The following is a 23,590-nucleotide window of genomic DNA, read 5'->3' on the forward strand; positions in this document are numbered from 1 at the left end:
AGATGTGCGCATCATTTAGGCAAGGGCTCGAGTTCCCAGGACATCCTGTCATTTGGTGGAGGTGGGGGGATGGAGGATGTGCCAGAGACAGATTGGGGAACAGATTTTCAGTTACAAGGGTGGGTGGGTCCCAAACATGCTGGGAGAGACACCCCTACACCCCAAGCTCTGGAATCCCAGCCAGCAGCCAGCTCAGCTTGGGGCCCCAAGCTGGCTAAACCTGTCCCCAGCCAGAGTGGCCACTGGGATTTCCCTTCCGCTCACCTTCCCTTTGGCAAGCAAAGCCCGTGGCCCAAATATTCAGGTAAGAAGGAAGCGTGTGACAGCCATGCTAGGACTGGCCAGGGGCTGTTGGTTCACAGCAGTGCTGTTGCAGGATCCCCTGTCCCGACCAGAGCCACAGGGCATTTTCCCCCTCCTCCCTCTGCTTCAGTCAACAGGCCTGAAGGGCAGGCTTCCTTTCTTCCTTCCCTCCTCTGGGACCTCAGCTGAGAAAGACTTTCTAGTTTTCTCAGAGGTGGCCCACTCTCTTCACTAACATGCCACACTGCCAGCTCTTGTACCCTGACTGGTTTGGGGAGGCTGGCAACCACGAAAGTGGCAGGCTGCTCCTCCACGAGGCTCCTCCCCTATCTCCCCTTCCCAGACCTCTCACAAAGCCCACATCCTTCCTCCATCATGGGCCTAAAGAACTGATGACTTCTGATATTTCCCTATACTGGGTTGAGAGTATTTTTTTCCTCCCAGGGGCAAGGGTGAGAGTGGTCAGTTTTTGTCGTATTCAGAAACAGTAGATTAAGAGGTTAGGGAGAGTGTGGTTCAGTGAGTGGGAAGGAAGAGTGTCCATATCCATATATAAATACATACAATGGGTGTTGTGCATGTATGATTTTGTCTGTTCAGTGCAGGGCATTTAGATAGATGGATGGATAGATAGATATGTAATGCAGACATTTCAGGTAGTGTGATTGCCTGTGGATATGTGTGCGTGTGTGTGCACATAGCAGGGAGTCTGCATGTATCTGCTCAGTGTGTGTACAAGGTTTATGTAGTTATTTTTGCAGGCTGTGTCTGTAGTGTCTGAATGTTGAAGAAATGTACGTTTTAGTGAGCCTGGGGAGTATCATATATGGGCATGTGGGGCTCAGGCGTGAGCTTTTGTGTTTATGTGTGCCCACCTTCTCCATTCCACAGCAGAGTGATGACGATACCTTTAAACCGCACGTCTTAGGGGGCATTTCTTTGAGGACTGAGGGGGAGGGAAGGTAGAGGGAGCCATATTTGGGACTCTAGCTAGTTTGTGGAAGTGTGGGGAGGTGGGTGAGGGGTGCATGCTTTTCTCTATGTGGGTGGGAGGGGTGCTGTGCACAGATGCGAGTGTATTCGTGCCCGGGATGTCGGGGTCCTCCTTCTGCCTGCGCCAGCATACATCTGCCTGGCAGTCTGCCGCCTCGGCAGCAGGGGCGGTGAGTTTGGGAGGATGGGGTGTGTAGGAGGAATGGATGGAAGTGTGTAGGCAGAGGGGTTGGGGCAGGAGGGGGAGCGAGCCGGAGGGAGCCGAGAGGGGGCGTGGTCCCCCTCCAATCTCCCCGCCCACCCTGCCGAAGGCTTCTCCTGATTGGCTTCTCGACCGCAGGACTCAGGTTACTTTCTCCCGCAGGGCCGAGCGCGGGAGAGAGGACCCGAGAGCTGAGCGGCTGGTTTGGCCCCGGTCGGCTGCCTCCCCACTGCCCGAGTCCCCACCCGGCACCGCACCGACACCCTGCGCCAGCCTCCGTCCCAGACAAGGGCCCCCAACACCAGCATGGACTGCTGCACCGTAAGTTAGAGGGTCTGGGGGACGGGCACTCAGCTTGGCCTGGGGGAAGGGGCACCCGAGAAGCCCCTGGAGGGCGAGTGAGGGATGGAAGTGGGTGCAGAAGACCTAGCAGCAAGAAGGGTGCCTGCTGAGACGTGGGTGGTGGGTGGTGGAAGGCGCCCGCCTGACTTGAAAGCCCTAGGAAGAATGTCCCTCAACTCGTGGGGGCGTCTGAGCGCGCATCCGCCAGGCAGTCTAGGTTGGTCTGGGAGCTCGGCAAGGCTCTGCAACAGGGAAGCTGCAGGTTAGACGAGAAGAGGAACTTCCCCCAGAGTGACGCTGGAAACCGTCGCCTAGCGAAGCTACCGCGACTCCTTTCCCCTGGCTTTCGTACCCCACCCCATTCCCCATCCCACTGCCACCGCCGTCGGTGGGCTGACAGGTTGACTCTCGTGACCCTCGCGCCCTGTACAGCGCCGGTGAGATAGTCAATTATTATTGGTTAGCTTAGTAGCGATGATGGGTTGCAAAGAGCCTAGTCCGCGTGGTTCTAGGGAGGGACTGGCCAGACCTCCAATGCCTTCTAGCCCTGGAGGGGGCTGGGTGAAGTGACCGCGAGAGAGCCCTGCTGGCGAGGGAAGGAAGTGTCTGCAATTTGTCAGCGCCCACACGGAGACCTAATGCCAAAGCGGGTTGCTGTTAAAGTACTCTGGTATGAAAGCGCCTGGTACAGGACCAGGCTGCTGGCACAGTCGAGGAGTGCAGTGATCATGCATGTATACAATTTATTTGTTCATTTATTTGATATTTTAATTAATTTTTTTTTTTTAGCCCCTACATATGGAGAAAGTCCTACTCCAAAGTCTTGTCTTCTCAGCCATTTGGTCAACCCAGCTAATGATACAAGAGGTTATCACTTTGCCTGCTTAGAAAAGGGAAAAAAGTGAGGTTTGGAAGGAAAGAATAGACCAGTTTAGAAGAGGTGAGGCTTCCCTATGTCTGGGTACCAAGAGGCAGAAAGAACTTAGGGACAAGTGGTTGTTGTTATGATGTTTAACTCTTATTAATACAAATAATAGTTGTCAGTTTGTGAACGCTTACCACATACCTAACATTTTATGTTTAATCGTCACAACAGCCCTGTGGAGTAGATATTTTCCCCATTTCACAGATGTGCAAACTGATGTTTAGAAAGATTAAATGATTTGCCCAAGGAGGCACTGCTTCTAAGTGTGGAGGTGGGACACTAGCCTTGTCTGATTCCAATAGCTGTAATTTAACCTCTCCTGTAAACATTTACTATATTTCCTCATTATAAAGGTAATATGGTCATAACAAAAAAATTTAAAAACTAAAGAAAAGTATAAAAAAGAAACATATCAATCATCTACAATCCCACCCCCTGGAGAAAGCTCTAATAACATATTTTCTTCCAGGCTTTCTCCTCTGTTTGTTATTCCCCAGGAAGCAGTTTTTGGTTGTGAAAGGAGGAATGGGCTCTTAATGGAGGTTCCTGGGCTCCTCACCCCCAGCAGTATTTTACAAAACAGAGAAAATAAATGGATGGTGGGATCTGGATACACATGTAAGGGAGAGGAAATACTGCCAAGATGGTAAGAATGATGGGGAAGGGAAGGTAGGAAGAATGGTCAGTGGAAGGAGGTGAGAGAGCAAAGACTCCAAGAAGCCAGGGAAGGAATGTAAATTGTCTCCCCTGGTACCTGCAGGACTAATTAGAGTAGGATGTCGTGTCCCTGCCTGTAGGCTCTGGTCTGCCCTGGACCATGCTCCTGGGTGCCCACAAGGCCATACTGAGGGATTGGTAGACGTGGTTGGAATAAGTGTCCCCTAAAAAAAGGAGAAGCTGCCCACCCAAACAGCACAGAAGAGGCAAATGCACAATTATCCCAGTGGCCCAGCACCCTGGGTCACCTCCTCCAGCACATTCTCTACACAGGAGCCTTCCCCTTTCAGGCCCTGTCCTGGGTCTGCAGGGCTAAAGAACTGAGCAAGAGACAGCACCATTGTCAGGCTGTGGGGGGGGGGGGTGGCGTGGTGGCCAAGAAGAGGTAACGGGGCAGAGCATAGGGGCAGGGCTGGCACTGAGCATCTTCCTACCCAACCCCATTCTGTGGAGGGCTGGGCTCAGTGCTGGGAAGCAGCTGGGACATGCATAGAGAGCAGAGCACATCTCGGGGGTGGGGACCGGTCCCTCTTCACCTTCCATTCTGGGGCTGTCCTTGCTGGTGTCCTGCTTTATTTTCTTCTTTCTCCTTTGTAAGGAGGCTCAAACAGAAATGAGAAGAAGAAAACAGATCCGCTTTTTTTTTTATAAGAGCAAGAGCTGTTGATTCAGATGTATCAGTTGCCAATTTACATAGTCTGACTTTATATCTGACTTTCCTGAATTCACTTAATATAAAAAGGCAAAGAAACATTTTTTTGGACCCATTTTTTGCTTGGTCTAGTTGACTTGGTCCAGCTGAACTCATAGGAATAATTACCTGCCCTGAGGTAGTGGTTAACAGCACAGGTTTCTGAATCCCATCACTATTTATCAGCTCTGTGACCTTGGGTAAGTTACAAAATGTCTCCGAGGATGTGTCTTTACCTGTAAAATGGGAATTAAATGAGGTAATGTGTGCAAAGCGCTTAACACAGGGCCCAGCATATAAGAAGCAGTAGGCAGGGATCGTTCTTAAAGCTTTTAGGATTTGGGGGCTGAAGGAGACTTTATTCATCTAGGCCAAGTTCTAGTTGTGGCTGAAGATATTGAGACCCTCAGAGGTGAAGTGATAGGACCATTTGGGACCAGAAGCCATGGCTCGTGTTTTGCCCACCTTTGTCCCCCTCCCCCTCCCCCTCCTACAAACCCCCCAATTCGTGCAGAGCTCTCAGGCACATACCACCAGATCTTGGCTTTGGAAGGCACCAACCCAGGCACCATGACCCTTCCCGGATTCCTTTTACTGTCCCTCCATTTCTGTCCCTCCAGCTCTGCCCTGAGAATTCAGCTGGAGGGAGAGGGGGCTGATTCCGGGGAGGAGCAGCGTGCTGAGGGTGGCTCTGTCTGTTGTTCCATCCTGGATCCAGCTGGGGTGGGTGGTGACCGCAGGTGGGCCTTAGCATGTTTGGGGGAAGGTACCCCTTCCTCCGCTCAACCTCTACAGCTGCTGGCCCAGGAGAGGGGCTCAGGAATGTTTTCTTGATCATCGTCCTCTTTTGAGAAGAAGCATCCCTATTCCCTGAGACATCCCAAGAAAGGCTTGAGCTCTGAGAATCAAGGATCCAAAAAGGGTTGTTTCTGTTTCTAAGTGGGGGATAAGATGTCGGGGTGCGAGCACTAGACCCAGAAAAGACAAAAAGAGTGTGTCAGACCCTTCCACAACCACACCGGCCCTTGATAACTCCTTTTAACCGAAGCTGAATCAATTGTGGACATCTTGAGCACAAACGGAGGAACTCTGAAGCCCAGGAAATGAAGACAGCCTTGGGAACCATATGAGAGGAAGCCATTTGTAAACCTGGGCTTAGGGCATCTGGGATGTAAATCTGTGCCTCCTAGGACAGGACCGGGCTGGGGCAGTGATCACTGAGGCCCCACGCACACCCATCCCAATTCTGTGAACCGGACGGGCGATAGAGCGAGGGGAAAGGAATAGAACTGAATTACTACTACTTCGTGAGACCTCTGCGGAGAAGCAAAGTACAGGGAAAGCAGTGGAAGTCCTCAGGCAAAAAAAAAAAAAAGCAAATTCCTAGAAGCCAGAGGGTCAGTTCAAAGAAGAAATGCCCTTCTAACTCCACAGTACCCTTCTGCTTCCTACCCCACGTCATCACTGTGAGTAACGCTAAGCGAGAGGCAGGCTGGGGGCGGGGGTGCTGAGGCCCTCTCCGTTCCAGAGCCTCGACTCTGAAATCAGTCCCATCAATTCCCTAACCCTTTCTATTCTCAGCTAGGGCAGGCTGCTGGAGAAACAGAAACCTGGAGCCTGTGGGTGGGTCTCATTATTTTTAGGTTGATCCCTATGAAATTGTTTTTATACGACCACTTTAGCCTACAAAAAGAGCTCTTTCACATCAACTCACTATCATTTAAAGGAATCATAATAGCTACCATTCATCGACCAACTAGATCATGCCAGAAGCTTTCTGCATATCACATTGTTTATTCTTCCCCACAACCCAGAGGTAGATATTATTATCTGATTGCAGATGAAGGAACTGAGTTAGGAAAAGCTTAGAAAAATTGCCCAAGACCACTCAGTTAGCAAGTGGTGGAGCTTGGTTCCTTTTCTTGAATGCCTTTGCTTACCTGCAGCGTAGGGGTTAAAAATATACTCTGGACTCTGACATACAAAGGATTGACTCTTTGGTCCACTGATAACTACCGGTATGACCTCAGGTATGGTTTCCACACTCTAATCAGTTTTATCAGGGGTAAACTGGGATAACAATAAAAGGTACATCATAGAGTTGTTGCCAAGACTAAATAAAATAACATCTGTAAAACTCCGTGATGCTGTGCCGGGAACCAGGGCAGTGCTTAAATGGTAGCTATTGTCATAATTCTTTTCTTTCTCTTGAGCACATCATGGAAAGGGCTTCTTGCTCCTGCTCTTTTCCTTTTGTCCTTTTTTGGAGTGAAGCCTTTTCTCTGTAGCTTCTTCCAGACCATCTCCTCTCTTCTGTTTGAGTACATCCTGAGGAGCAGTGCAAAATGGAGAGGCAATGGGAAAACAGTCTCTGGCCTCTAGCCCTGGGTGGAGGGAGGCTGCGTCGCTGAGGGGTAAGCCCCATCTTCACCCTAACTCCAGCTTTGAGCTCTGGTGTGATTTTACTTAGCGAAGGGACTGGCCTGCTGATTTTTCTGAACCCTCTCCCAGGGAATCCTGGACTCAGAAGGGACCCTTCTGAGCTGGAGGCACCCTGTGAGGACGGGGGAAGGGCAGCCACGTCCAGGAGTCCCTGCTGTGGTTTGCTGTGCTCCTCCAAACCCACCCTCCGGTCAGCTGGGCAGCTCCCCTAACTCGGCTGCTGGCAAGGGGCCTTCGCTCACTCAGGGCTACCCGGCTGTCTTGTATCCCATCTACCGTGCACTTCTCTTTCCTGAGTCGGGAACACAACTGTGTCCACCTGACCCTGAACCTTCCTTTTTGCCTGCCGCTGCCCAGAAGACACACACACACACACACACAGGCCCTGCCTTAGCCCTTCTCTGCACTTCCCACTCCCGCGTCGCCCTCGTCTCAATCCCGCAACACTCTCCTCCTACCCCACCCTCGGGGGGCCTCGGCCCGGTCACCCCACAAGGACGCCCCCCCCACCCCCCAGGAGAGCGCCTGCTCCAAGCCGGACGACGACATTCTAGACATCCCGCTGGACGATCCGGGTGCCAACGCGGCCGCTGCCAAAATCCAGGCGAGTTTCCGGGGCCACATGGCGCGGAAGAAGATAAAGAGCGGAGAGCGCGGCCGGAAGGGCCCGGGCCCCGGGGGTCCTGGCGGAGCTGGGGGCGCCCGGGGAGGCGCGGGCGGCGGCCCCAGCGGAGACTAGGCCAGGTGAGGCGGGCCGCAGGCTCTCCTTCCCGACCCCGGACCCCCTCCTCCGAAGGAGCAAGGAAGACTAAGGGCGGCTGGGGGGTGGAGAGGGGTGTGGAAGGAGTCAAGAATGGGGACCTAGAAATCTGAGACGTGCGGGGGGTGGGAGGAGGCTGAGGACGCCGCGGGTTGGAGCGCTCACCTGTTTCTCTCTCTCCACCCGGCCTGCTGCCCCGCCCCGGACCAAAGAACTGAGCATTTTCGAAGGTAATGAATAGGACTCCGAAGCAGCGGGGTGGGACCCCTGAGTGGGAGGAAAGGCCCAAATCCCCAGCCCTTCCCTCCGCCCGCCCTCACCTCCTCCCAGCCAGGGAAAATGCACCTGCGCCTGCAGGCTTTCTGACATTTGGAGACGCCTGAGACTGCGACGGGGACGCACCTGGACCGAGACAGATACCCAGTCACCCGCGTTTGACCAGCCCGGCCGGGGGCCATAAACATCCAGCGTCTCACACGTACCGGCCGCGGGCTCATTTCAGCTCAGTGACTCCGGGTGGGCAGTTCCGGGTGACCGGGGCTCCCTGGTGCTCCCCGCCCTGGTTCCTGGTTCAGGAAGGAGAGGGGAGAGGAAGTACTGGGAGAGGGCAGGTTCTCAGACTTTCTCTCTCCTCAGTTTCCGAAGAGAGATGGATGCCACGTCCCCTTCGCAGTGACGAGACTTCCCTGCCGTGTTTGTGATCCTCTCCTTCCCACCAACCTGCCAGCTTCAGGAGCCCTCTCTGCGTCCTCAGAGACTCCCTCACCGAGGCAGACTCCGTCGAGGACTCACCAAGGCCGTGCCCTTTTAGTTAGTTCTCCAGTCTAGTATGGTCCCCATTTGCCCCCCCTTCGACCCTAACCCCAACCTCCGCGCTCCCAAATCTTCCTTCTTTAGCTTCTCGCCCACCTCTCCCCGCACCCAGCATGCTGCTCTGCCTCCGCAGCCTCGGTGCGCTTCCCTTCGCGCTCTGCGGAGGGCGCCCTAAGCGTTGCCCAAAAACACTCCAAAAAAAACGTCCTTTCGATCTCTGCGCAGCTAAAGGGGGCGCCGTGCCTCTCTGCGCTGTTCACGTCCCAGCTTAGTCCCAGAACTTTGGATAGGGGAGGAGGGTTTTTATGGTGTCGGATACCCCTTGCTGTGATCGGAAGTCCCCATTTCACACCCCAACCCCACACCTGCCTGTAATCTGCCCTCCCCTCTCCCCAGCGCACCCCGAGAGCCGCCTCTCCAGCTCTCTGCTTGTTTCTGCAAAGGCCGAGTGTGGGGGAGGCTCGGTAGGAGGAGTCTTCCGCGGCCCCGCCCCCACGGGCTCCTGGGGCTGTGGCCGGGAGGGTTTTTATCTCCGTGTGTGCATGTGACCGTGCTGGGTTGGAATGTGAACAATAAAGAGGAATGTCCAAGTGTTCAGAGGGTGCCGGGGGGAGGGAGTTTGGGTGCACAAGGCCACCGTTCGAAATTTTGAACAATCTCCTTTGACCGAACCAAAAAGTGGAGGTGGACAGGGGGAAGGGAGGAGAGGAACCTGGGTTAGAACGTACCTTCGGAACCAACCAGACTTCCCGCCTACAGCATCCCCTCTGGGACTTCAAGCCCGCTCCTTCCCTTACCGGTAACACCCTCTGGGCCGCCTAGAGGAATTGGCTATACCGGCAGAAAGAAGGAGACAATATGGTACCCAAAGGCTTTACTTCTTGATATTCCCCCTCAGGGATCCGGAGAGAAATCAGACAAGCATAGGGAGCTTAGACTTGGTGGTCGTCACAGTGCTGGCAGACGGGGGCCTCTCCAGGAGCCCATTGTTAGAATCGGCCCTCACAGAAGTTTGCTCAGAAATCCCAGGTGCGGTGGCATCCTCCCTGATAAACATAAGCAATTCTTAGTGAAGGCTGGAAGCATCCCTCAGAGCACCATCATCCTCTAACCCAGGGACTTCTAATTTTCACTCTGCATAGGAATCATGGTGGAACTTTGGTTGAAATGAAGATTTCAGGCCCCATCACCCCAACACACACACACACACACACACACACACACAGATTCTGCTTCAGGAGGAATAGGAAGTGGCTTGAATCTGCATGTTTAACAAGCTCTTGGTGACTTCTGTTCGAGTAATCTGAGGACCACACTTGGAGAAATATTGCTCTGATCCCTATTCTGGACCCCATGACTGACAGCTGAAGTTGAGGACAGGCGGCTTTTGCCCCTCCTTTCCTTACTGCCCCCCACACAAGAACGAAACTCAGCTGGGTGCTCAGGACAAACAACTGGCCTCCACATCCTGTCGATGTGTATAAAAGGCCTTAAATAGTGAAAAGTAAAAATTCTTCTAAGTGTGAGGAGGTGAGGGCAGCTCATGAACCAAGCCCTCTGCCCTGCACACTTCGCTCACACGCTCAACTACACGGGCTGTACTGCCACTCCTACCACAAAAGCCCAGGGCTGAGCAGCACCCCGTGCCCTGACCGCCCCCCAACAAAGGTGTCAGAGTTTGAGGGCTGAAATCACCAACTCTTTTTTTTTTTTTTTTGCGATACACGGGCCTCTCACTGTTGTGGCCTCTCCCGTTGCGGAGCACAGGCTCCGGACGCCCAGGCTCAGCGGCCATGGCTCACGGGCCCAGCCGCTCCGCAACATGTGGGATCTTCCCGGACTGGGGCACGAACCCGTGTCCCCTGCATCGGCAGGCGGACTCTCAACCACTACGCCACCAGGGAAGCCCTGAAGTCACCAACTCTTAACCCAAGCCCTTTCTTCCCACTCTGCACCAGCCCTCAGCCCTCCTGCTCACCGTAGGTCACTACCCCCATATGTCTCCTTGGGCTTCTTCCTCCTGTCTTTCTGGAACCGTATCAGGCAGAACACAGCAACTGACAGGAAGAGCACGCCCAGCAGCACCCCGATCACAGCCCCGGCCACTCGGCCTTTGGAAGGCTCTAGGAGACACAGGATCCTCAGAGCTGCAGACCTTCCTTGGTGCCTCAGATAGCGTCATGCAGACCCCCAACCCAGGCCTGCCAGCCCAGCCTTTGCCCAGCATCCCCTACCAGTCACAGAGAGGGTCAGCTCACAGGATGCGCTGCCCATCTGGTTGGTGGCCACACAGCGGTAGGTGCCCGAGGAAGCCAGGGAGAGATTGGTGAGAATGAGCCGGCCGGACACCTCATCTAGAGGGTAAAGAGGAAGTGTTCCATCATTCATTCAACTCACAGTGAGCTATACTATGACAAAAGCATATTTCATTTCATCTTACAATAATCCTGTCAGGAAGGGACTAACCTCATTCTATTAGTGGGAAAACTGGCTCAGAGAAGGAAAGTAATTGTCCAAGGCGACCCAGAGAGGAAGTGTCAAAACCACTGCAACTTCTGCACTCTTCCCACACTACACAGCTGCCTTTTCAGGGAAGGGGGAGACAGCACACACATGAAGGGTTCAGAAACCACAGTGGAATCGGGGTGGGGTGTCTACTGGCTGATGTCAGGTTCTTGGTTGGGGGAAAAGGGCTTGATTGCTGGAAACTGTGCCCTCTGGGTGGCTCTAAGCTGACCCAAATGCTCTTCTAAGCTGCTTCTTACCTTGCCTTTAGAAGGAAGAGCACACATTGGGAAGTGATCTGGGGGGCTCTCCGGATTGATAAAGGGGCTTGCTGGGGCTGGGAGGAGAACCAGGGCACTGGAGCCAGCATAAGGAGGCTGGGAAGCCAAGGCTCTTAGACAGTCACATGGTTTCTTGAAGAAACTGGCTAAATGATTCAAGCCAGTCCATGCTACTCTTCCTCGGCTTCCTCTCTAGGAAGTTTGGAAATGATTCATGACCCTCAAGAAATCTAAAAGGAATCCCGACCCCCAAAATAGGCAAGTGGGAATCATAGAATGCCCCTGCCTTCCACTCTCTTCCAGGATATCAGAAGTACATTTAGCTTGAGTAATGCTCCGGGGACCACGCAGCCACAGACTGTACAGGAAGACAGGAGGGAACAATAACAGAAGCCAGGGAAGAAGCAGGGGAAAGGTATAGCAGTGTGTCTCATACCTGCAAGCTTGGAACTCGTACTGTGGGCGTGTGGAGTTTAGAGGTCAGATTTGCCCAGGTTCTGAGTCCCTTCTTCCTTGAAGAAGGTGGTGTGGGCCCTTACCTTGTACCATGCTGCCGGGAGGTGGTGTAGGAGAAGATCCAAGGCGGATCCAGTTGTACACTGGCCTGGGGGCTCCCTCGGAAGAGCTGCATCTCAATGCAGCAGAGGCCCCCACGGAGGTTTGACCACTCTGACTGCACGAGGGGCTATTGGGAGGCACTGCAAAAATCACAGGAAGTACCTTAGCCATCTTCTAACCCCACCCCCATGAAGTGCTAGGTTTCCTGCTTCAATACCTCCTACCATGTAGCGGTCCACCTCTATTCACATACCACTGCATCCCAAGGAAATGATTTCCACTATTGGAAATTCTGACTGTTAGAAAATTCTTCTTCATGTTGAACCAAAATCTGTGTTAGTATAATATCCCGGTTGGTCCCAATACCTGCCCTCTGGGCCCACAAAGAGAAATGAAAAAAACTCTCCTCCCCGGGACAGCCCTTCAGATATTTGAATGCAGCTGTCACACACCACCTCCTAAGTCTTCTCTTTTCCATCTAAACATCTCCAGCCCCTTTAATAGTTTATTCTGTTTGCTCATCTCCAAGCAGGCTCTAGTTTGGGGTGAGATGGGTGCTCTGAACACAAAGTTAGTGCTTAGTGACAGGGGCCCTTTTTCCTTTAATGGGCACTCCCCCTCTCTGCTACTGACCTAGAGAGGGACAGAAACCTAGCTACAAATGGGAGGTTCCCCCAAAGATGGAGCTGTTGGGGGCATGACTCAGATCCCTATCTGTGGGAGCGACTGAGGGAGGAGGCGTTCTTTGTGGAGGGTGGAGCAGGGGTAGGATTGGAGGACTTTGGGAAGGAGGCATTTTCCTTTGGGGTCCCCAGTGCAGTTGTGCCCTTGGGCTGGAAATCAGGATAGGGGAGGATTTAGCAGGGCCAGTGCAATCTTTCAGGTTATGTGGGTGGCTGGTGGGTCCCCAGCCTGCCTCACCCAGCACAGTAAGGTTGATTAACCCCAACCCATTGGTGTAGAAATCTGGCGGGTTGTTAACATGGCAGAGGTAGGTTCCAGTGTCCGAGGGGTGGACATCAGTCAGTTTCAGGGTGGCCACTCCCCCTGTGGGGGGGTTCTGAAGCAGGCTGGCCCTCTCTGCCTTAGAACCAGTTGGATACAGCTGGCCGTTGGTGAAGTACAGGATCTGGGGAGAAGCAGAAGACACATATGTGCTTTTTGCCACCTGGTGTCAACTCTGTAGTCCTTCTTCAACGCGGGGATTAGAAGCCCCTCCCTTATGGCCGCCAGGGAAGCTGATACTCTGTAGCCAGAACCAGGGAGGTCTATCTGTCGCCAAATACCATCCCTTCCCAGGTGCTGAAAGAACTAGTCATTGCTTTCCGCTAAGCATGCTCTCAGTCTGGGGGGAGGGGAAGCAAATATTCCCGGAGGCGGCAGCATTTTTATCCTGCTTTTAATCACAACAGCTTAGCCTTGGTGGGTTTATGAACTGACACTGGAGCGGCACTAACGTACAGGGGTTGCATGGAGGAACTCGGGGAGGCGGCTGGATACACAGGGCTGTATGTGTGATATAGCCTCACGGAGACTGCGTTCCTAAGAAGATCTAGAAAGATCTTTTTCATCCAAGCATACTGATCCACAAATGCGCCCTCTCCGACCCCCTCGCCCTCATCGCTGGGTGGGTCCCCTGTTCCTGCCTCTCTTGGCCAAGCCCGCCAAAGGCAGGAGGGCCCCCCATTCCGCGCGGGTGCCCTCAGCTCACGGGTTGGGACGAGGAGACGGGCCTCCCAGGCTGCACGAAGCTCCACTCCAGGGCGAAGTTGTCTCCCACCGACGTGCTGTAGCTGCACGTCAGCTCGGCGGTCTTGCCCACCGGCACGCTCAGGGGCTCGGTGGGCACCTTCACCTCCACGGCCAGCCCGGGGGCTGCAGTGGCTGAAAGGCCGGCGGGAGAAGCGCTCAGGTGACGCGGCCGGGGTGCCCTTCTTCCCCTGGGGCTCAACTCCCTCCGCTCCATCCCTCCCTTCCTGAAGCCTGAGGTTTCCAGGAGGGAGGAGCCCACACACCACCGGCTCTTTGGGTGGAAGGAACTGAAAGGGCCAAGACTGGGCCCGGTCTGAGGGTGTGCTTGTCGGGGAAAGGAAAACAAAAGTCGGGTGGTGGTTACACCCTCCCGAGAGGCCCAACTTATCTGCTGGCCCAGCGGCCTCCTCTGTCCTCCACCCTCCCAGCGGCCTTCGACGTCTTCTACCGGGCTCTGGCCCCGCCCCCTCCCACCGCCGTCCGCTGGCCCCCTCCTTACCACTCAAGCAGACCCAGCCCAGCAGCGCTCCGCAGAGGAAGGACCCCTGGAGCCAGGCCATGGCCGCGTCCTGACGGCTCTTGGTCCGTCAGGGTGTCTGGCTCTGGGAGAAGGTAGCGAGTGCCCACAGGGCAGCCTCCTGGTGCCGGGCCCCAGCGAGACTGGCTATCTCAGAGCAAACAAGGGGAGAGGCCTGGCCCTCAGGTAAGGAAGTGCTCCTCCCTCCTCCAGGCCCCAGTACAGGAATCATTCTAGCCCTACTCCCTTCTTTTGTCCCCTTCCCCCCAATTTCTGAAGCAGTCAGGCCCTGGGGAAAGGGCTGGGCCTGGGGTGGGCACTTCAGGACAGGAGAGAGATCAGAACTGGTGCTCTGTAGGGAAAGAGTGACCCAGGAGGAAGAGGGAGGCATTCTGATAACCTGGGAGCTGGCAAATGACGTCACCACTTTGGGGTCTCACACTGTGAGCTCGAGCCCCAGGCCAAGGCCCTACCACCCCCTTCAGAGTCTTGCTCCTTCTGAGCCCCTCAGCCCCTCTTCCAGTTACTCCTCTGAGATCCCTTCTTTGGCACCTTTATCACCACTTGTTGAGGCAGGAGTCTCCGTGGAAACTACAAGCCCTCCCTCCTCCCAGAGCCACCCCATTTCACGGGCAGAGAAACTGAGGTCTGGAGGAGCCCCTACCCTTGGTAGGAAAAGGTGTGGCAGGACTGGGGTGGACACACCGCCACCACATCCTGTGCCTGGCTCCCCCCCAGTATGAGGGGGCTCACTGCTGGACGGGCAAAAAGACGGGTAAGGATTCAGTGGTCTGGGAGAGGAGCAGAAGCCAGGTTCTTCTCCTCTGCTCTTGAGGAGGAAACAGGAGATAAGCGCACACACACCTGAGCTGTGAGCGCTCAAGCTCCCGCAGAGAGTCACCAATTTTATCCCCTTGCTGCTCAAAGTGAGTGAGGGTCTCCCAGCCCCAAGCTCTTTGTGCCTCTCCACCACTGCCTGACAGCAAATGACCCTTTTAAGGACTCTAGGAGAGCTGTCCCGAGCCGGTAACCAAGCTGGAGGCTGTGCGGAGAAGCCCTTCTGGGCCCACCGCTTGGGCAGGGCCCTTTTTGCATCATCGTGAGACTCAGCTGCTCCTGGGGCTCCAAGCTTGCAAAGGCGATTTGACTCCCACCTTCCACACAAACACAACGCATCTTTATTGGAGTTTGCAAAGTCAAAACAAAACCATGCATTTCAAGTTAGTATAAAAAATATCTTCCTCATCCCCTGCCCCAACAAAACCCAACCAAACCAGCAGGACAGGTTATATTAACGCTGGGAGCTGGAGGGGGAGTGAAGGATGAGGTTAGGTGGGACGGGGTACAGACCAAGGGGGCCTGGAGGACTGGTTGACTGGCGGTCCCTACCAGGCCCTGGGGGATGAGGGTGAGAGGCGGAGGTAGCAATCTCAGCGGCATCCCACTGCAGTCTTAAAGGAGCCCGGGGCGGGGGCCTTCCTAATCCTAGGTCCACGTCCTCTTCTTCTACCTCCTCGAAGTTTGGGTCTTAACTGAGACTCAGTTTGCCCATAGTAAAGAAAGGTGGGGGCAGAGGACCAGAGGTCTGGAAGGCGGCCACCCTCCCAAGGCTCAGGCCTCTGTGCTAGGGGTGACCCCTGTAGGAAGGAGAAGCCGGACGCTCAGCCAGCGAGTGGCTGGGCCATCACACCAGAGACCCAGCCTGACTCCGGGCGGGAACCATCACAGGGACAGCACCCATGCGGCTCAGAGCAGAGGAAGAGACCCCCCCAGCGATGGGGGATATTGGCTGAGGGCGGGCCCCATCTGTTCTGGGCAGCCTTGGTGAGGGCAGGACCTGACTGGAGAGGCTGGGTGTGGGGCTCAATGCACCAGGCCTGGGAGGGCCTTGGGGTGGCCGAAGGGCTCGTGCCGAGGTAACAGAGGAGAGGGTCCCATTCTTGGAGATTGTGTCTGAGCCCTTGGGCCAGGGCAGGGTCCTGGGAGCGATGGCGTCCTCCCTAGTCATCAAAGAAGCGATAAGAGGTCAGAAGCCGGAAGGGGGAAGGGGGAGAGTTCCCACGTGCTTTGTCTTACTCTCACCTCCCCTCTTCTTCAACTCTCCTTAAAATCTGCCCACAGGAAGGATGGTTCAGCCACCGCCCAACCTTCCGTTAGATGAGAGCTGCCCGAATTCCCAAGGAGAGCCCTCATCTTGGCAGAGACCAGGGACACTTACTTGATATCGTTGGCCGGCTCCTCTAGGGCCTTGCCCCGGCGTTGGTACAACAAGACCAGCCCAACCAGGAGCCCCAATCCAACCACGGTGCCCACGACAGCTCCAGCAACCACCGTAGCCTCAGGCCCTGGAAAAACCTTGCCGTCAGAGGGGGACTCTCAGCTTATTCCCTGGCCCTTTCCAACCCCACTGCCCCACTGCCCTACCACCACCATACACATTTTCTCTCTTTGTTAAGAAGAAGGTGACTGTCAAGAAGAAAGTGGTCACTGACCAAGCACCTGCATGAACATTTGACCAAGACAAGCTCCTTGTCCTGTTATAATGAAAGGCCTCCTCCCCTCTCTTGCAAACCCACCCCACCCCCCCATTGACCAATCTTCTCCCTAACCACACTTACCCCTCACTGACCTGTGCTCACTTTCAGGGTCACATTGCACTGGGCACTGCCCACCTCATTGTGGGCCTTGCAGATATACACTCCAGACATGGAAGTGGAAAGGTTTTTGAGGTTTAAAGACCCATGGATGGCATCTGTGGACACAATTTAGCCGTCAGTCCAGGGATCCTCTTTCCCATAAAAAACATCCTGCCCCTCCTCTGGAATGTCCTCTTTGACTCCCTGGGACAGACTCCCTGGCTATCCATTCCCTGAGGGAAGGGAAAGGTGTGACAGCCAGTGTGCTGGGTTCTGCTCCCAGTTGCCTAACTGCTGGCTCAATACCTCTCTCCATTTCCACCACTCAGTGTCCCCAAGTGGTATCTGAAAGGAGGCTAAAGAGGAAGTGATGCCCAGAAAAACCAAAATCCAATTTTTACTTTTATTTCTGAATGGCGGACAGTGAGAGAGAAAGGACACTGAGTGAGGAATTAGAAAACCTAGGATCCAGAATTGGCCAGTCTTCTCCTTGGGAAGACTGGTCAATTGACTTTAAGAAAGTGACCTGCTATCTCTGGGTCCCAATTTCTTCATCTGTAAAATGGGGGTAATACGACCTACTTGATTATGTTGAAAGGAATATATGAAGTAATCTAATGATTTTAACAGTTAAAGTTTATTGGCTGCTTACTCTGCACCAAAGACTAAGTTCTTTACATGTACTAACTTAGAAAAGTTTCACAACAAACCTATGAGATAAGCTCTATGTAAAAATAATTTTAAAACTTTTATTATAAAAATGGTCAAATGAAAAGTAGAAAGAGGGACGAAATAAAAATCCATATACCCACAACCTAGATTCAACAGTTGCTAACATTTTGCTATACTTATTTCATTTCTCTTTCTTCTGAGACATTTTAAAGTAAATACTTCAGCATGAAACTCCAAAAATAAGGAAGGACAGTGTCCTACATAACCACAATACCATTACCACACATGATAAATTAAGACTAATTCTCCAAGAGCATCTAGTACTCCATTTTAAAATTGTTCCATCGATTATCTCAGTCAAATTGAAAAAAAAAAGTTCCAATTGCCCCCAAATGTTTTTTATAGCTGGTGTGTTCAAATCAGGGTTATTGATATCCCCATTTTACAGATGAGGAAACAGAGTCACAAAGTCACACACCTAGTGAATGCAGATCTTCTAGCCGCAGCGCCTCTTGAGTAACCTAAGTCTGCAGCACGTGCCGACACCTGGCAGGGCCTCTTTCTCCAGCCCCTCCCCCGCCCCCCCACCCCCGCCAGTGCTTTTCAGCATTGCCTCCCCTGGCACCCCGGCCCCTCTGGTACGTCATCTTTCCTCTACCCCAGCCACACTCTCAGTGTCTCCGGAAGTTCCCTCACCTAAAACAGGTGCAAAGAAGACCTGGGAGGATGGGGGCGACCGCACCCACTGGTATTGGGCAGCGGGCTTACTCCTTGGGGACTGGCAGCTCAGGGTCACGTTGGTCCCCACGTGGGGCACGCCCCGGAGGCGGCAGGATGGAGGAGCTGGAGGAACTGGGGGAGGGGAGACAGGTTAAAAGCTCACATCCGGGGGCCAGCGGCTCCCCTCCCCCGCTCCCACACACGGACCCCCATCACTCTGTTTGCCCCTCCCCCAACCTTCACACTCAGTCACTTGGGGGAGAGACCTGCCCGACCTCCCACGGGTGCCTCTCACTTACCCAGCACATTGAGTTCTAAAGTCTTGCTGCTGTGACCTCGAACAGTGCCTTGACTGTCTTGCAAGTTCACGGAACAGAGGTAGGGTCCGGAGTCTTTCTCCTGGAGGTCCTGCAGCCGCAGTGACACATTCCGGGAGGGCATGGGGTAGACCAGGGATGCTCCAGGTTTGCTTGATGTGACCCCACTGATGTGCGCCAACACCTGGTGGGCGGGCGTCACACCTCCCCATTATTACTTGTCTGCTCTGTGCCCAGGGCTCAGCTATTCCCCCTCCCCCAAACTGGGGGTCTTCAAATGCCCCTCACCTGCACCACCCCCTCTAACCTCTACCAGTTCTCCATTCACCCCTGTCTCTCTAGCTACCCTCTCACCAACCCGGGTGCTCTGCACCAGAACAGGTCCTGTTCCCCTGGGCGCTGTCTCTTCATCTCCCACTTGGGGTGTTTAGAAAGTGGTAAAATGGTTGAGGGATAATGTAAATAGGGGGTAATGTATGAAAGAAACTTAGACTGCAGGGGTAGAGCCAAGAGAAAAAATATCCTTTTAAATTTTCTTTTTCTTGAAGATCCCCACCCCACCCCCCCAGTGTATAAGCCCATGCCCTACCCCTGCAATCTAAGTTTCTTTCATACATACCCCCTACTTATCAAATGACCTCCTGAACACACTTTCTAGGACCTTGCAAGGAGTCCGGCAAATAAGCAGCTCTGAAAATGACGTCTCCTTGGCTTCTGGGTAAATTTGCCTCTGAGTCTTCGTCTGATGTCCGGAAGGAAGATAGGTGAGAGATTGTAGGAGGACATGTACCCTTGCCTCTCAAGGAGGTTATATGGGAGCCGCGGGACAGATAATCATTTGGAAAGAGAAGCGGCCTGTGACAATGTCCAAAGCACAGATAATGTGAAAACAGGAAGATGCTCAACTTTTAAAAGTTGTGTGATACATGCTCTAACCCTTCCTGTTTCCTATACCCTCAATCCTCACTTTCCCCCTTGCCCGGCAAAGTAAAACGCCTCTCCACTTGTCAGTGTTTGGTGTGCTCGAGTTCTAGGGAAACCTGGGAAAAGGAGAATTCTTTGGGGAAGCCTCCAAGATCAAAACAAAAATTGAACCGGTGAGGTGGACCTTGCTTTTCCCTGACACTCCTTCGAATCAGCCATCCCCGGGCCACCCCTCCCACCGTTGCCCGCTCTTCCCTGCTCCCCACCCCGCCCCCGGCCCCGCCCCACCTCCGGCGTAGCGAGCCTCCGGCCGAGACGATTTCCCTCACCTGGCTCATATTCATATTCTTCCCTTCCAGTAAGAACCATATCACGGTGGGCACCTCCCAAGGCTTGGGCTTGGTCGAAGCTTGGTCCCCTTGCAGGGTGTACCACGCCGGGAGCACCACTTCCGCTCCCTCTACCGCACGCAACTTGGTGAGGCCGGCGGGCACGTGCAGCTCCACTTGGGCCCGCGAGGGGGACGCTGGGGATGAGAGCGAGGAGGGTGAGCGCGGAGCCCAAGGACCCAGCTCAGCGCGGCGGCAGGAGAGGACGAACCTCGCGGGGTCCCGCCACCGTAGGCCTCGAAGACTGCCCAGGGCCCGCTGGCCTGGGATCCCATTGTCAATTTCATCAGCGCTTCTTCTCCCCAACCTCAGCCCGCTGGCTTGCAGCAGGGATAGGGACCCGTGTCTACGCATTTATTTGTACCCAGAGGCACAGATTTCCGCGCACCAAGAGGAGGAGGGGAGATTTCCAGCGAGAAGGGAAAGACATCCAAGAGGAAGGGAAGAGTTAATACTTTTTATCTACACTCTACGTAGGCCACTTGCTCCCCCAATTTTCCTGGGCGGAAAGGCGCCGGTCGGGATCAAGAGCGTTCCCATCTCCTGCGTTCTCAAACAGATGCGCGGAGGGGGGTGGGAGGGTTAATCGGTTACCGATTAACTCCGCGGCTCCTTCTGAACTACTCCGAGCCAGGGAAGCCGGAGTGGCCCAGCGGCTAACCCGGCCCAGTGACTGCCCGTGCTCCCCGGCCTCCCGCTAGGTTCCCACACGTGGGCTTCCCCAGGAAAGTTCCCAAGGGCCCTTTTGGGGCCCAGGGGATCTGGGCGGGTTGCAGGGAATCCTGGCAGAGCTAGAGGAGAATGAAGGTCCCCTGACAATCAAGTACAAAGCAATCAAGTACAGAGCTTGCCTCTGCCTGTGACTGACCTTCAGGAGGTGGCCTGGGGTGTTGGTTTCAAGGAGGGGGCTGTCGAATCAAAGCTTGCATCATGGCGCCCAGGAACACTCACTTATTGCCCTTTGGAGAGGCAACGGAGCAGCCAGTCAAAAGCCCTTTGGGGGAATAAGCTTGGGCTTGTCCGTGGCCAGGCCTGAGGATGTTGGCCGCCCTAGTTCCTAAGCCCTGCTCTCACTGAGGCCCTGAGTCCTTGGCCTCAACACTCCGCCCTGGAGTCTGAGATGCCACCTCCACGTGGTGAGCAAGGGGCCACCGCTTGGACAGCGGCCGCGCACGGGTCCGGCTTTCCACCCTGCTAGAGACCGGCTGAAGGCCTCTAAGGGCCCAGGAGTGGATCCGGCCAGGATGCACACCGCCCCCGTGGCTTCCTGGCTGCGTGTCTTTACAGAACCCCCAGCCCGATTCCTTGGCCTTCTTAGCCCCCCCCTCCCCATTTCCTGGCAGGTCCCTGTGGGCCAAGCAGGAAACTTGTGCCCGGTGATAAGCCAGAAGACAATGAGGAGGGCGCCGCTGGACCGGAGGCTCTGCAGGCAAAAACAACCTCTGCCTCAAGGAGCCTGACACCCGCTCGGGACCAGCCCGCCGGCTGGGACGCGGAGAGGCCTACGGGTGGTGCAGGCTCTGGCCCAGCCTTTCTGCCGCTCACCCCCAGCGGCCAGACACAGTTCCCGCCAGAAAGCGGCCGCGGTCCCGGGAGAGGGATGAGCCGCCTCCTCCCTGGGCCCCCCGCGACCTCCCTCAAGTCCTGCATTTACGAGGTCACTTTGCCAAAGGTAGAGGGGTGGTAAATCAATAGTAATGCGGACACATTGGGGTCTGGGCAAAGGCCAGCTAGGAGCTGGAGAGGGCCCCAGGCTTCGCTGCCCTGGTCCAGGGTGTCCGCTGGAGCAGAAGCCCCTCAACTCTTCGGCCCTTTTTGCTCCCAGGTGCCACAGGGAGAGGCAAAGGGGGTGGTTGGGTCTGAGTGAAGGAGACGGGAGCCGCCCAGGAAAGGGACCCTTCTGGTCTGGTCATGCCAGACCAGAGCGTGGGGCAGGCTAGAGCACAGGAGAAGGAAAATGGGCCTGCTCCCCAGGGCTACTATTTTTAGTCTCCCTCTTTCTCTGAGAAACTCCCCCCGCGGGCTTCTCACGCCCCAGGGGCAGCATCGCTGAGCCACCGAGGAGCAAGGGAGCAGAAGGGCCTCGGCGGAGAACCCTGTCGGGCAGAGCCCAATAGAGCCTGTGCCACCCAAAGTGCGGACCATCCCGAGGGCCATTTAACCCTCAGTGGCCCCCCAGGGGTGGCCGGGTAGGGATGCTGAAGCCTGGGTCTTCAGTGTGAAATCTGAGGCTCAGAGTTAGGGCAGAAAGAGGACGGGTTGCCGGAGAGCTGCCTAAGACACCCTAGCTGCTAACTTGAATTTTTCTCCCTTTCTTCAGAGATCCCCAGCAGGAAGGGGGATGGGGAAGTTGGGGGTAGAATACAGAAGGGAAAGAGGTGTTGATGTTGAAGCTGGGACAGAGGGCCTGAGAAGTCAAGGGATCCTGGAGCAGCCCCACCAAGGGGCTGGTGGTCTGGTCTTGAGCCCCACTTCGTCTGGGGACCCTAATACTTCATGCCCCAACGCCCTTGCAGCACAGACTGGGCTAAAGGAGACACGGGTAAAAGTTAGGTGGGCCCCATCACTGTGGTTGAATTTCACTCTACATCTTTCCAAGTCTTACTTGCCCTGGCAACTTCCAACCTGAGAGAAATGAGGAGTTAAAGCTGACCTGGACAAACCCACCCTTCACCCTCATTCGGGATCCTTGAAGAAAGATGGCAAGAAAGCCTGGGAGGCAGCATGTGAAACAGCTTATAATGAGCTTAGTTCCTGTGGGTCCTTTGCTCCCAGATATTGCACTGGGCCACCCCAGCTCCTGGGCGCTCCTGGAGCCCTTCAAACACTCCTCAAGCACTTGCTCCAAGGAGGGGCCCTTCCTCTCTGACTCAAAGGCCCTCTTCTCTATTTCCTTTGTCCCTTTGGCTCTGGGAGCCAATGGGGGTGGTGGACCTCTTGGGGGGGGGGTCACAATTCTGCTCCTCTAGGCATTCAAAGCCCTCCTCCATTTCCTGTGTCCCAAATGACCTCACGGTCGTGCTTTGGGGGCACCTCCCTTGATTCCCAGGGCAGGAAGCAGGAGGAGGGGGCAAGTGGGAGGATCTGGGCTGGGGAATTGAGGTGAAGTGCGTGTGTCAAGCCCGGGAACCAGGGAATTCCCCAGGGGCTCTTGCACATCAGTTTGTGGTGGGGTGGAGGTCGGGAGGGGGGCTGGAGTTAAGTCCTTAAGCTCTTTAGCCAGTGTCTCATCCAGCAGCTCAGCTCATCCGGCTCTGCTGGGTGGAGGTGGGGAGTGGGGATGAGGAATGGTTCCAACAACTCACCCCAGGCAGTGCCCTAACCCTCTCCCCGACCACAAACACACCGCACCCAAAGTGGGAGCTGTTCCCCAACGCAGCGGGGACACAAGTGATGCCCTGCGTGGGGGGAAGTATAAGGGCGGGGAGGGAAAGAGTCAGAGACGGGAGTCCTGTCCCACCCAGTGCCTCATCAGTGCCCAAAACCACCTCCCTCAGGGTCGGATTCACCCCATCTCTCCCATCTCATGTCCCCTCCAGGTCCAGGGTTTCACTCACCGAGAGTAGTCAGCCCCAGGAACAAAAACCGCAGCAAGCTGGTCGCAGGGGACCCGGGCAGGGAAACCATGGCCTTCCCTGGCCCCGACGGAGTCAGGGTCGCCGGCTCCGGGACACACCAAGCGACAGGTGCTGGGGCCGCACGGCAGCCGGAGCGGAGGCGGGAGCCGGGCCACTGACACCAAGGGCGTCTCTGGCCAGAGTCTGCGTGCGTGTGCCGGTGGTGGGGTGGGGACCGACGGGGACTGGGGGCGGGGCATTCGAGGGGGCGGAGAGGTCGCCGTCCTCGCGGGCGGGGCTCGAGGGTGACCCGCCGCAGGGGGACGCTCCTCGCGCTCCGACGGCCGGCTCCCGCGGCCTCCACCGGGTCAGGACGCAGGGTGGGGTCGGGTGAGTCGTGGCGCCCTCACAGCCGGCCGGGGGCAAGGGCAGAAGAGAAGAGCCCTAACTCTCAGACTACGCCATAGCCTTCCCCCTCCGCTAAGTGGGGTAGGAAGGAGGGCCAGGAAGGAAGGGAGGTTTGGGGATTATCCGACGTCCAGGGGCCACCCGTACCCGACACCCTAAGCGGCCG

The 23,590-nt window shown here is 55.3% G+C and overlaps 3 protein-coding genes across 4 annotated transcripts; 1 reads left to right on the forward strand and 2 right to left on the reverse strand.

Annotated features, from left to right (window-relative positions):
- The first annotated feature begins 770 nt into the window (after positions 1-770).
- Positions 771-9,313, forward strand: NRGN (neurogranin). Its single transcript, XM_022560341.3, has 4 exons — positions 771-1,819; positions 7,133-7,359; positions 7,588-7,605; positions 8,012-9,313. The coding sequence occupies exons 1-2, from the start codon at positions 1,805-1,807 to the stop codon at positions 7,352-7,354; spliced, it is 237 nt and encodes a 78-aa protein (XP_022416049.1). The 5' UTR covers positions 771-1,804; the 3' UTR covers positions 7,355-7,359; positions 7,588-7,605; positions 8,012-9,313.
- VSIG2 (V-set and immunoglobulin domain containing 2) lies at positions 9,048-13,859 on the reverse strand. 2 transcript variants are annotated; one of them, XM_089915748.1, is made up of 7 exons: positions 13,784-13,859; positions 13,244-13,407; positions 12,454-12,661; positions 11,514-11,672; positions 10,423-10,542; positions 10,167-10,311; positions 9,048-9,234 (listed from the first exon to the last, which is right to left on the reverse strand). In XM_089915748.1, the coding sequence occupies exons 1-7, from the start codon at positions 13,842-13,844 to the stop codon at positions 9,102-9,104; spliced, it is 990 nt and encodes a 329-aa protein (XP_089771874.1). In that variant the 5' UTR covers positions 13,845-13,859; the 3' UTR covers positions 9,048-9,101. The 2 variants fall into 2 exon arrangements, with proteins under 2 accessions (XP_089771874.1, XP_022416046.1); XM_022560338.3 differs by lacking the exon at positions 13,784-13,859 and having other exon boundaries at positions 13,244-13,589.
- On the reverse strand, positions 13,858-23,265 carry ESAM (endothelial cell adhesion molecule). The gene is made up of 7 exons (XM_022560337.2): positions 23,017-23,265; positions 19,400-19,596; positions 18,129-18,330; positions 17,806-17,961; positions 16,431-16,553; positions 16,020-16,146; positions 13,858-15,801 (listed from the first exon to the last, which is right to left on the reverse strand). Exons 1-7 carry the CDS (start codon positions 23,084-23,086, stop codon positions 15,486-15,488), a joined length of 1,191 nt encoding a protein of 396 aa, XP_022416045.2. The 5' UTR covers positions 23,087-23,265; the 3' UTR covers positions 13,858-15,485.
- Between the last annotated feature and the right edge of the window lie 325 nt (positions 23,266-23,590).

This window comes from Delphinapterus leucas, chromosome 7, assembly GCF_059928025.1.
Source record: "Delphinapterus leucas isolate spDelLeu-1000000601 "Yukka" chromosome 7, BTC_Dleu_Yukka2, whole genome shotgun sequence".
In the NCBI taxonomy this organism is placed as follows: Eukaryota; Metazoa; Chordata; class Mammalia; order Artiodactyla; family Monodontidae; genus Delphinapterus; species Delphinapterus leucas.